Source organism: Physeter macrocephalus, chromosome 14, assembly GCF_002837175.3.
Source record: "Physeter macrocephalus isolate SW-GA chromosome 14, ASM283717v5, whole genome shotgun sequence".
In the NCBI taxonomy this organism is placed as follows: Eukaryota; Metazoa; Chordata; class Mammalia; order Artiodactyla; family Physeteridae; genus Physeter; species Physeter macrocephalus.
The window spans coordinates 63443204-63455477 of record NC_041227.1 but is presented as its reverse complement, the minus strand read 5'-3'; the positions used below and the strand labels follow the sequence as shown (position 1 = coordinate 63455477).

The 12274-nt window shown below is 46.1% G+C and overlaps 1 protein-coding gene across 1 annotated transcript in view; it reads left to right on the top strand.

Annotated features, from left to right (window-relative positions):
* The first annotated feature begins 301 nt into the window (after positions 1-301).
* Positions 302-12274, top strand: part of USP31 (ubiquitin specific peptidase 31) — a 76413-nt gene continuing 64440 nt past the window's right edge. The window contains exon 1 of the mRNA XM_024123392.2: positions 302-922. Within this exon, the coding sequence (XP_023979160.1) occupies positions 302-922 (621 nt within the window). The remainder of the gene's footprint in view (positions 923-12274) is intronic.

Below are 12274 nucleotides of genomic sequence, written 5' to 3'. Positions count from 1 at the left end.
ATCGCGTCTGGCTGGGGAGGCGGCTCCGTTCCCGGAGTCAACATGGCGGCCGCGGCGGCTTCAGCGCGGGGCGGGGGCGCTGAGAGGCGGGTCACGTGAGCGGCCCAGCTGGGCGGATCTCGCGCGCTCCCGCCCGCCCCGCCGGCCGCGGCTCGCTTGCTAGCTCCGCGGCGGTCTGAGGTGTGTGGGGCGTCGAGCCCCCAGTCCCGGTGAGGCGCGGCGCGGCGGGATGCGGCGGCGGCCGTGGCGGGGACGCGGGCCGGGCGGGCGGACGCAGTGATGAGCGTCGGCGGCCACCGCCATGTCCAAGGTAACGGCGCCCGGGCCCGGGCCGCCGGCGGCGGCAGCGAGCGGGAAGGAGAAGCGCTCCTTCAGCAAGCGGCTGTTCCGGAGCGGCCGCGCGGGCGGCGGCGGCGGCGCTGGGGGCCCCGGGCCGGCCGCGCCCTCCTCGCCCTCGTCGGCGCGCTCGGTGGGTAGCTTCATGAGCCGCGTCCTCAAGACGCTGTCCACGCTCTCGCACCTTAGCTCCGAGGGCGCCGCCCCGGACCGCGGCGGCCTCCGCAGCTGCTTCCCGCCCGGGCCCACGGCCGCGCCCACGCCGCCGCCGTGCCCGCCGCCGCCCGCCTCGCCCGCGCCGCCCGCCTGCGCCGCGGAGCCGGTGCCCGGGGTGGCGGGGCTCCGGAACCACGGCAACACGTGCTTCATGAACGCCACGCTTCAGTGCCTCAGCAACACCGAGCTCTTCGCCGAGTACCTGGCGCTCGGCCAGTACCGGGCGGGGCGGCCCGAGCCCTCGCCTGACCCCGAGCAGCCCGCCGGGCGCGGCGCGCAGGGCCAGGGTGAGGTCACCGAGCAGCTGGCGCACCTGGTGCGGGCCCTCTGGACCCTGGAGTACACCCCGCAGCACAGCCGCGACTTCAAGGTGAGCCCCTGGGGCACCCGCCTGCCCAGAGCTTCCTTCCCCGCTTCCGTCGCGGCCGGAGGACTGATGCTCTGGTTGCCTAAGGAAAGAGGAACGGGCCGCGAGTCCGGGCGGATGGCGCTGATTGCGAGGGACAGGCATTCACTCATTCATGCATCGCGCATTTGTAAGGGCTTGCTACGTGGCGGGCCCTTTGATGGGCACAGGGGATGGATGGGACAATGGGCAAGACCGTCTGACATCCTGGAACTTACATTCTTGGCGGCGGGGGGAGTGTTGAGCTTGGGTTCACATCCTTGTTCTGCCACTTACTAGCGGTGTGACCTCGGGCAGGTTACTCTACCTCTCTGTGCCACAATTTCCTCATCTGGTACCTACCTCATAGGTGGTTGTGAGCTGCTAACGAGTTGATATGTTGGGTTGAACCCTATGAAGTTACCCACTGTTGACCCTTCTGACTTACAGATTGGCACTTTTATAGGGTTCAACCTGGTAGGTAAAATGCTTCCATTGTGTGCAGTGCTATGAGTATTTGCTGCCATTATTATTTTTAGTACTAAAAACTTTAACAAGTTAAAGAGGTAGTACCAGAAGGTGGTTTGAAGGAAGTAAAACGTGGTGATGTGACTGATGTGCTGGCAGGGTACGTTACATGGGTTGGGGTGACTTCTCGGAGGAGATGTTCTGAGACTTGAGTAACCACAGGGAGGGCCAGCCTTGAGGAGCTCAGGGGAAAGCGGTTCCCAGGTGTAAGGAAAGTGTGGACACCTGGAGACGGGAAAGAACCTGGTGTACTTGACCCGCAATGTAGCTCCGGGATGGGCAAACTCTTTCTGTAAAGGGCTGCATAGCAAACGTTTTAGGGTCTGTTGGTCAAGACGCAAACTCGATGATATTATGTAGATACTTATATAACAAGAAGAGACACATTTCTACACATTTTTTATTGCCTAAAATAAAAATGTTATAATAATTGAGTACAATATTTTGTAATACAGGTCTACTAATGAGAAGCCTGGGACTCTTTTTTTGGAGAGTACAACATTTAACTTAATTGGAGTTCAAAATTAATGTTCCTTGTTGTCAAATGGATTACAAGTATTCATCTCTCCAAATCATTCTTAGCTCACAGGCCGTACAGAAACAGGCAGTGGGCTAGATGTGGCCTTGGGTCCTTGGTGTGAGTGCGTGAGAGCTGAGAGCGGAGTGTGAGTGGTGGGCTAGGGCCAGGTGGTGTAGGATCATTTAGGCTGTAGTACTAAGGAAATGGGCTCTTACTCTAAGCAAAAGGGGAAGATGATTTGGGATTGTATAAGGGATACTTTTAGGTGGGAAATGGATATAAATAGAACGAAATCACACAATAAGAAAGTTAATTCCTTTTCTGTTCTCTTTCTGTCCTGATCATGCCCAAGAGAAAGTCTTAGCTTGGTGGTTAGCTTGTCTTTAACACCTCTTGCTCACTTCCCCACCTTTTTTTTGTTTGTTTGTTTATTTATTTTATTTACGTATTTTTTGGCTGTGTTGGGTTGTCGCTGCTGTGCGCGGGCTTTCTCTAGTTGCGGCGAGCGGGGGCTCCTCTTCGTTGCAGTGCGCGGGCTTCTCATTGCGGTGGCTTCTCTAATTGTGGAGCATGGGCTCTAGGCGCACAGGCTTCAGTAGTTGTGGCACGTCGGCTCAGTAGTTGTGGCTTGCGGGCTCTTGAGCGCAGGTTCAGTAGTTGTGGTGCATGGGCTTAGTTGCTCTGTGGCATGTGGGATCTTCCCGGGCCAGGGCTTGAACCCTTTGCATTGGCAGGCAGATTCTTAACCACTGCGCCACCAGGGAAGCCCCTTTTTCTTTTCTTTTCTTTTGTTTTTAAATAGAGAATAAGCTTCAAGTTTAGAGATCTGAATAGGCAACAGTAGCTAGAATTTAATAAGGTTATGTCTTCATTGGATTTGTCTTTACATTTGTCTTTTTACAAATAACTTTATTTTTGGCTGCGTTGGGTCTTCGTTGCTGTGTGCGGGCTTTCTCTAGTTGCAGCGAGCAGGAGCTACTCTTTGTTGCGGTGCACGGGCTTCTCTTGTTGTGGAGCACAGGCTCTAGTTGCACGGGCTTCAGTAGTTGTGGCACGCAGGCTCAGTAGTTGTGGCTCGCGGGCTCTAGAGCGCAGGCTCAGTAGTTGTGGCGCATGGGCTTAATTGCTCCGCAGCATGTGGGATCTTCCCGGACCAGGGCTCGAACCCTTTGCATTGGCAGGCAGATTCTTAACCACTGCGCCACCAGGGAAGCCCTGTCTTCTATTTATGGCAAATGGTACTGGCATTCCATTGGTGCTATGAAGTTTCTTTCTAAAATACACTTATTTAAGTATGAGTAAATGATTTGATTAAAATATAACTTGGTCAGCTATCTATGGGAATCAGCTTGGTTGAGGACCTACTGTCTTGCTGAGGAACAACACTGCCAAGGTCCACTCTTCCCCTTTTAATACATTTTACTTACGTGTTATTTATATTTATTTATGTTCTACCCTGTTTTTTCAAAAAGAAAAAAATGGTTGTTGTTTGATCTTGGAAATTTGAATGGAAATACTTGACTGGGATAGGGACTGGAAAAAAAGAGATTCATGTCAGAGATCTCAAAATAAGAAAGTAGGAGGGAATGGCAACCAACCAGCTACTATCGGTCTTTTTCTTTTTGCCTGTACGTGCCTGCAGGTAGCCACAGCAGTTGCAGACTTTTCAAGGTCACAGCCTAGTGTTTTAAGTTTGGTATTCCATTCTTTTCCAAAATGTGAAAATCAATTTCTACAGCATTTTTGTATGTGAACATTTCCATTGCTTTTTAAGAGATTGTGTTTACTTTTTTATCCATTAAAAAGCTGTAACAGAATTGGGTCAATAATTCTAGAAAAGCATGCTTTGGCAAAGTTGAACAGATTCTTAGAGACCTTGTTTTTTATTTCTGAATTTTATTTTATTTATTTTTTATACAGCAGGTTCTTATTAGTTATCCATTTTATACATATTAGTGTATATATGTCAATCCCGATCTCCCAATTCATCACATCACCACCCCTACCCTGAGGCCTTGTTTTTAAAAAATGTAATCTTCTGAACCGTTAGTAGATTTCACTTTGCATTCATTCATTCACCTCCCTCTGTTGAAGGTTTATTCAGTCAGTTAGGAATGCATTCAGCACCAGAAAGAAGAAGCCCTAATGATGGTGCCTTAAGCAATAAAGATGTTGAATTAGCTCACCTGTAAGAAGTCTGGAGGTAGGTGGTTCTAAGGTGGTGCACTGGCTTTATGGGCCCAACTAGGACCCAGACCATTTCTGTGTTTCCATTCTGTTGTCCTTAGCTATCAGTGGCCTTTTGTCCTTAATGTTTGTCACCTCAGGGTTTTCTACCCAGGTTTTCTACCAGGAAGTCATTAGGGAATTAAAAGTTCTTCCAGAAGCCCCCTCAACAGGCTTCTGCTGACATCTCATTAACTATAATCATGTTGCTTGACCACCCCGGCTGCCGTGGAGGCAGGAAGGTGGTATTTGGGTTTTCCTGCCTTAATAGAAGAGATGAGTAAAGGAGGGGATTGCCTTGTAGGCAGCCCACCAAAGTGCTTCGCCTACCATGTGCCGGGCACTCTCACGTGGGGAAGACACTGCACCTGCCTGTGAAGCACAAAGGAAGTTGAAGCACCAAGCAAGAGGATGCGGGCACACCGGTCACCACGCCCCCCCTCACCTGCTGGTGGCACACATTGATATTTGAGGCAGATACTCTACTCTTGAGCTCACATTCAGCCTCAGAATCCTGTTGAATTCTGGGCTCCAGGCAGCCCCTACCAGTTGGCAGAGGAGATAAAACCAATTTGCCATCTTGAGATAATTTGCCTTGAGGTCTCAAAAAGCACTTAGTATGTCTTTGCATGTACTTTTATTGTCCTAAAACTTCTTTAAGTTACTAACAATTTTGTTTGTAAGATTTTCAATTAGGATTCTAACCACATTGATTTCAGCTTTAGGAGCTTGCCAGGTAAATGGATTTTTGGTTTTGGATGAGCTAGATGGTTGTTATGGTTGGATTTTCATTTTCCAGAATGAAAGAAGTTGACTGGTCCAATCTTGGTAAGCTTTAAGAAACTTCTCTAGCTGCCGCTTATATCTTTTTCTTTTTTTGTGCAGTCCTTTTTCTCCTGCTGTTAGAGTAGTGTTGTCAACCAGGGCACTTTTGCCTCCCCTACCCCCTCACTTCTGGGGACATTTGGTGATGTCTGGAGACACATACTTGGGTGTCACAACTGGGGTGGGGTGCTACTGGCAACTAGTGGGGAGACTCCAGGTTTGGGGCTAAGTGTCATACAACATGCAGGACAGTATCCCTCAAAAAAGATTATCCAGCCCCAAATGTCAGTAGTGCTGAGGTTAAGAAACTGTTGGAGGAATGTTTTGAACTTCCTTAGTGCAAGTTTTCCTTACTTTCCCAGCCTTTAATAGTTATCTTGTTACTTTTTCTTCTCTGTGTTTGCTGCAGCACTAGAGTAAAGGTTGGACTTCACTGGCAGGATTCTTGGATCACTGTCTTAGTAAAACTATGACAGTAAGTAAATCATTTTGAAACCTGAATGCTCAATATGCTGTTTTAAGAGGAAATACGCCTATTGTCCTAACTTTAATAGGATGCTAGCTTGGGTGCTCCAGGTTCGTACAGATGCTTTCTGATTTCTAGTACTCGGTGCCCTTTTGCAGTAAGTGAAAGACGGAAGGTCATCTTTCAAGTAACAAAGATAGGTTGTATAGCAGCAGTTTTCAAACTGTGCTTCCAAAGAACAACTAGAACAGAGTGATCTACTGATAAAAGAAATGTGGGGACTCCTTTCAAATTTGCAGGAAAACAAAAAGTAATTGATGAATCAAATTTTCTCTCCCACATTTTTTTCCTTGAACTTTGGTGCCTGGTGGTGCTTATTTATTAGTGAGAGTTCTTGGCTTACAAAGGGAGTATATGTGTGTAAATGAGTAGTGGCAGACAAGCTAGCAATCAGGGGCTTCCACTGGCTCAGTTTCACACCTTAACTTTGTCATGGACTCATGCTGGGGAGCTCTGCTTTTATGCTGTAGACCTATGATAAAAATTTTCCTCGTTTGTATGAAGCTGTTTAGTACGTTGACATTTCACAGTGGTTCCCAAGAAGTGATCTGATTTTAGGGTGTCCCTCAAATTAATTTGAAAAATAGGAAAAAAAAATGAAATTGTGTCGGTCACATTCAGATTTGTGATGGTATTAAATAGAAAGTATGTCTCCTCCTGGTCTGTTCTCTTGTCTGTCAAATACCGTCACTTCTGTTTTAGTGAAGTTCCACATCTTTGAAGGAGAAGGGCGGTGAGAGAATCATCAAATTTTAGACTTGGAAGGAGACGTGGGTGAGGTGTGAGTGGTCCTCAGCCTTTCTGGATGAGGAAACTAAGGTTCACCTGCTGGCTAGAGGCTGAGGGAGCAGAACCAGAGTTCTGACCACCCCCTGCGATGCCGATGCATGCACTGAGCCCTGGTTCTGAGGTCGTCTTACCAGCGCAGCCACTGAAGCGACAGGTCTCAACATAAAACATAAACAGGGAGGGTGGACGTGCTGAAACATGTAGCATTTTTTTCCTCTAAGTTTGCGGTGCTAAATCATAGTGAAAATAAGGTCGGCTGCAGCTAGCTTTATATATGTGCTATTATTGCTCCTGAGATTTAGGCACTTTTGGAAGACTTCCTTAAAAATTTATCCGTTCAGACCATTTAAATGCACGTATAAACACACCTTTTACATTGATGGGCTTATACTCTCCATAGAGTTCTGTAACTTGCTTTCCCTTATGCCCCCATACTGGACTTGAAAATATATCACGGGTAGCCATAGCTTTCATTGTTTTTTGTTAATACATCCAAGTCCACCTCATTCTTTTTAACACTTGTATAGAAGCCCACTGATGGGTGTTTTGGCGTTGCTGAGTCAGAGGGACGTGCATTTACGCTGTTGATGCCCCTCACCAGACTGCCCAGCAAAAGCCCGTGTAGGACAAGATTCTGACCCATCCACGCTGCATGCTAGGGCCTCGCCGCTGACACGCGCTTCCTCTTTCAAGTGACTGCCCTGTTCTGCAGTTTTCAAACTTATTTTCTTTCACGTAGGTTAGTTTTGTTCCTCTAGGTATGCCTATTCTCCACTCTTCTTAAACGTGTATGTCTCTGTTTGCAGACCTGTCTGCCTGATGTGTGCAGCTTCTTATCAGGTGGTAAAGGGGACTCATGAGAAAGTACAAGAAAAGCATTGACGAGGACCAGTTGGGGAATAAAAATACCCAGGACGATTATGGACTCTCATGTTTGCCGACTTAAACCACATTTACTGAGCAATTATTGTGTCTAAAGGGACTAGTTTAGGGGAGGGAGTTGGGAATAGAGGATTAAGTATGACAGTTATAGGACAAAGTTCTTGCCCTCAGAGGACTTACCAGTTTTATAGGGAAATTTTTAAAAAATTGTATTGACTGGGAAAGTTCAGTGGGAGTTCAGAGAAGGATGAAATCGTTGTGAGCTGAAGTGCAAGTAGAAGATTCATTCATTCATTGTTGGCAGTTAAGCTTCTACAAATTTATGAATTTATGGAGCTCCTAACTCCATGCCACGTGCTGTGCTAGTCATTGGGTATATGGGGGTAAGCCAAACGGTATGGTAATGTAAATAAATGGTGCCGGGTCCCGTGATCCATTCCTTCTTGGAACTTTTATTGTCACAGGGGAGGCAGATGTTAAGAAACACACACTGGTAAATGTGAAATTTAAAATTATTAGAGCTAAGAAGGAAAAGATAAGGTATATGAGACAGAACGATGGGTGTGGCCAGGCAGGGGTGATAAAATGTATTCAAAAGGCTCTGCAGGGGGCAGGGCTGGGGGTCCATTTGAAAGTCTGACAGGCCTTTTTCATGGCTTAGAGAGCTAGGAGGGGCGTGGGATAGATGAGGCTGGAAAAGGAGGTCAGGTATGCAGAGGCGGGTCCTGTAGGACCCCCTTGTAGACCAAGATTAGGGGTTTAGATTTGATTCTAAGAGCAGTGGGGAGCTGTTGCAGGTTTTAAGCAGAGTTCTGGCATGATCTCCTTGAAATGTGAAGTGATCATTCTGAGTCTGAATAGTGACTATAGACTGGAAGCAGGGAGGCCAGTTCGGAGGTTTGGCGAAGGTGGTGGATGGGAAGGAGAAGCGGATAGGTGTGATATATATCTGGAGGTAGACTCGACAGGACTTGCTAAAGGATTGATTCTGGGGAAGGCACTGAGGCAGAGGGGAGCAGCCAGAATAACGCCCTGGTGTTTGTTTTGAGCCAGAGAGTGATTACTGGTGCTGTGCACTTACTTGAGGAGCAGCAGTTCTGGGGGGATTGGGAGCTCAGTTTCAGATGTATTAAATAGGACACTCATGAGATATCTGGTTGGCAGCTGGATAAGGGAGTCTGGAGTTCAGAAGATTGGGACTGGCTAGAGATAAAGATATGGGACTCTTTGGTCTATAGGTGGTGTTTAAAACTGTGGCATATTGCTTGGAATGGGATCTGAAGATAAATAAGGCTTGGATAGTTAAGGGAAAGAGAGATGCCATTCCATATTGTTGGGGAAATATTCTGAGCAAAGGCACAGCCATGGCACATTGTCTAAGGTCAGGGAGGCCACTGGGCTGTCTGCTGTGTGGAATTGACCTGTAGGAGTTTTTTTCGGCCTTGGCACTATTGACATACCTGGCATTATTGGCTAGATGAGTCTTTGCTGTGGGGGGCTGTCCTGGTGTATTAGGATACTGAGCAGTGTCCCTGTCCTCTACCTACTAGGTAGAGGACACCCTCCCCTGCACCCACCCCAATCATGATAATCAAAACTGTCTCCAGACATTACCACGTGTCCCTTGGGGGGCAAAATTGCCCCTGGTTGAGAACCACTGACTTGGAGAGAAGGGCAAATAAATGTAGATGGCTGAGGAGATGAGAGGGGACAGATTATGGGTGCCGTTGAAAGTCTGTCACAACAATTTAGCCTTGAGGCTGCAATGAGTAGTGATTCAATTGAGGCTTCTTGTGCTGTGCAGACTGTGGTTTGATGAAAAAAGATGTTTTAGAAGAATGGTTCTGATGGTGTGCAAAAACTAATCAGATGGAGGAGAAAGTAAGTGCGTGGAAAGGGCAATCACAGGTGTGACATGAGGAGAAGGAGGAGGAAAGGGTGAATCCAAGAGACATTTTGGAGGACATCGTGACATCATTAAAGAGAATCCAAGGAATGGAGAGGTAAAGGAAACACCGAGGTTTCAGACCTGGGTGATGGAGAAAATAAGGGGATATCTGACAGAGGTGGAGCAGTCCAAAAAGGGCACTAAGGGCAGAGAAGATCGTGAATATAATTTGAACATGTGGGGTTCGGGGGTCATAGGATATCTAAGGAGAGTCTTAATAGTTGGAAATATGGTGCGATTTAGAACTAGCTGTGTAGACTTGGATTCAGCTGCATAGAGGTGATAATTGAATCCAGGAGCATTGAGTGTGTAGTCAGAAGCCCAAGGCCAAGCCCTTGGGGGAAACTAAAAATAAGAGGAAAGGAGGAGGGAGGGACTTGTTGGACTTGTTAAAGGGGCAGAGAGATAGGCGGAAAACCAGAGTCAGGAAACCTGGCTTATTTAGGTTGACTTCCTGCTCTTAGCCCTGAGTACAGTGTAGAGCTGCAGAAATGTCAGTTTATAGCCAGTAAGAGGGGCTTCCCTGGTGGTGCAGTGGTTAAGAATCTGCCTGCCAATGCAGGGGACACGGGTTCAAGCCCTGGTCTGGGAAGATCCCACATGCTGTGGATCAACTAAGCCCGTGCACCACAACTACTGAGCCTGCGCTCTAGAGCCCGCGAGCCACAGCTACTGAAGCCCACGTGCCACAACTACTGAAGCCCGTGCGCCTAGAACCCGTGCTCCGCAACAAGAGAAGCCACTGCAATGAGAAGCCCGTGCACTGCAACGAAGAGTAGCCCCCACTCGCTGCAACTAGAGAAGGCCCACTCAACAGCAACGAAGACCCTACGCAGCCAAAAATAAAATAAATAAATAGATAAATAAATTTAAAAAAATGCTATCTACCCATTAAGAATCAAATTCAGGTTGATATATCGTAGTCATGATTCGTTAAGTCTACAGATTTATTGAGCACATTTTTGTGCTGGTCCTGTGTTGGGAGGCACTGAGCTGTGCCAGGATGAGTGAGATGGTCCATGCCCTTAAGGAATGCAGGGTCTAGAAGGGAAGGCAGGGGTTAAGAAACAATTGCAGAAGGGTAGGATGAGTGCTGTGATAGACGTATGTATAGAAGTGCCATGTAGACCCAAGGGAGGGAAGGGAGGGTTGGGGGGAACTGGAGAGATGATACCTTGGCTGTGTCTGGAAGGATTTGGTCGGAATCCTCTAGGTGGATAAGGGGAGAGGTGGGAAAGGCCTTCCCAGGGCAGAAAACCCAAGTGCAAAGGCTTAGAACCTCAAACAACTTGGCTTATTCAGAAAATTTCAAGGTCTAGTGTGGTTGGAGCAGAAGGGTAGGGTGGTGGATGGGTTGGGGAGGAGGTCACTGAGTGATGCTTTGGGCAAGGTTAGATCTCTGACTTTGTTCTTTGGGTGCCTTGTCACAGAATAGCATCTTGTGAGGGCAACCACCAGGGAATTTCAGACAGGCTTGTGGTACCATTGTCTTTTTCTTTTATTATTTTTCAAAGAATGATCACTCAGAGGCCAGGGACATTGAGGATGGGGAGGTGATGATGAGAGAGGGCAAGGGCAGAACTGGGGGGTTCAGGGAGAACAGAATATATCTTAGCCTCTTTGAGCCTGGTTACATTTGGGAAACTGAGGCAGCATAAAACTTTTCAGAGGTGCTAAACTCCACTTTAGGCATGTTGTATTTGAGGTCCCATGGCAACTCATGGAGGAAAATATTCAGTAGTGTAGGCTAGAGTTTCGGCTAGAGATTTTTATTTGTTATTAAACTCCCCTTCTGAGTTTTTAAAAATATCTTTCAAACCAGTAACGTAAACTAGCACTAAATCTGTTATTTTGATTTGATCTAGTTTGGTTCTTTACACATTTGCAGGGGCAGAGCTTCAACTTGAACTCAGGGCAGTGTGATGATAACATTTATGCTCTCACTGTACTGAACACATTGCCTTGAAGTGCCATCAGTTTACATTTTTGTACTTGTCCACGTACATATATATTTTACATAGTTGCTATTATCCTGGCCAGGCCATTTTGTATTATAATTTTTTTTCATGCAACTTATAAAACATTTTTCCATGTTTCTAAATAGTACTCATAATACTGTTTAATGTTTAATGATACATATGGTATCATATTGCTAAGTGATAATTTAAGCATCCAGTCCTCTTTTATTGGGCAATTTCCCCCATACTCTTTTTTATTATAATGAACATGAATCATGTGGATAGCTTTTTGTTTTGTCATGTTTTTTATTTAGGATAAATGTCCAAACATGTTCTCAGAGCTTCAGAAGCTTATGGACATCTTTTTGACTTCTTATTACAGAAATTACAGTGCTGCTAGTTTGATCATAAACTTCACGCAGCCCAATGAATGGTGCATGTTGGATGCTCACAAACCATTTTTGGAATGAGTTGGATTTTATAATTTAAATTTGTTATTGTCAGTTTATATTCATTCTTTGCTCATTTGTCTGTTGTCATTTTTTCCAATTTTTTGTTGTGGTAAAATACACATAACATAAAATTTACCCTTTTTGTTGCTTTTAAGTACAGCTCAGTGACATTAAGTACATTCACTGTTGTGCAACCATCAACCCCTGTCCATTTCCAGAACTTTTTCAGCGTCCCAAATAGGAACTCTATATGCATTAAGCAATCACTCCCGTCTAGTCCCTGGTAACCTGTGTTCTACTTTCTGTCTCTATGAATTTGCCTATTCTAGGTATTCCATATAAGTAGAATTACACAGTACAATACACAAAATCCTTTTGTGTCTGGTTTATGTCATTTAGAATAATGTTTTAAATATTCATCTGTGTTGTAGTATGTTGCAGAATTTCATTTCTTTTTATGACGGAATAATATTCCTTTATACATATGTACTACATTTTGTTTATCCATTCATCTGTTGATGGACAACTGGGTTGTTTCTGCTTTTTGGCTATTGTGAATAATGATGCCATGAACATAGGCATTCAAGTATCTATGTGTGTCCCTGGTTTTTTTTTTTTTTATAAATTTATTTATTTATTCATTTATTTAATTTTTGGCTGCATTGGGTCTTCGCTGCTGCACG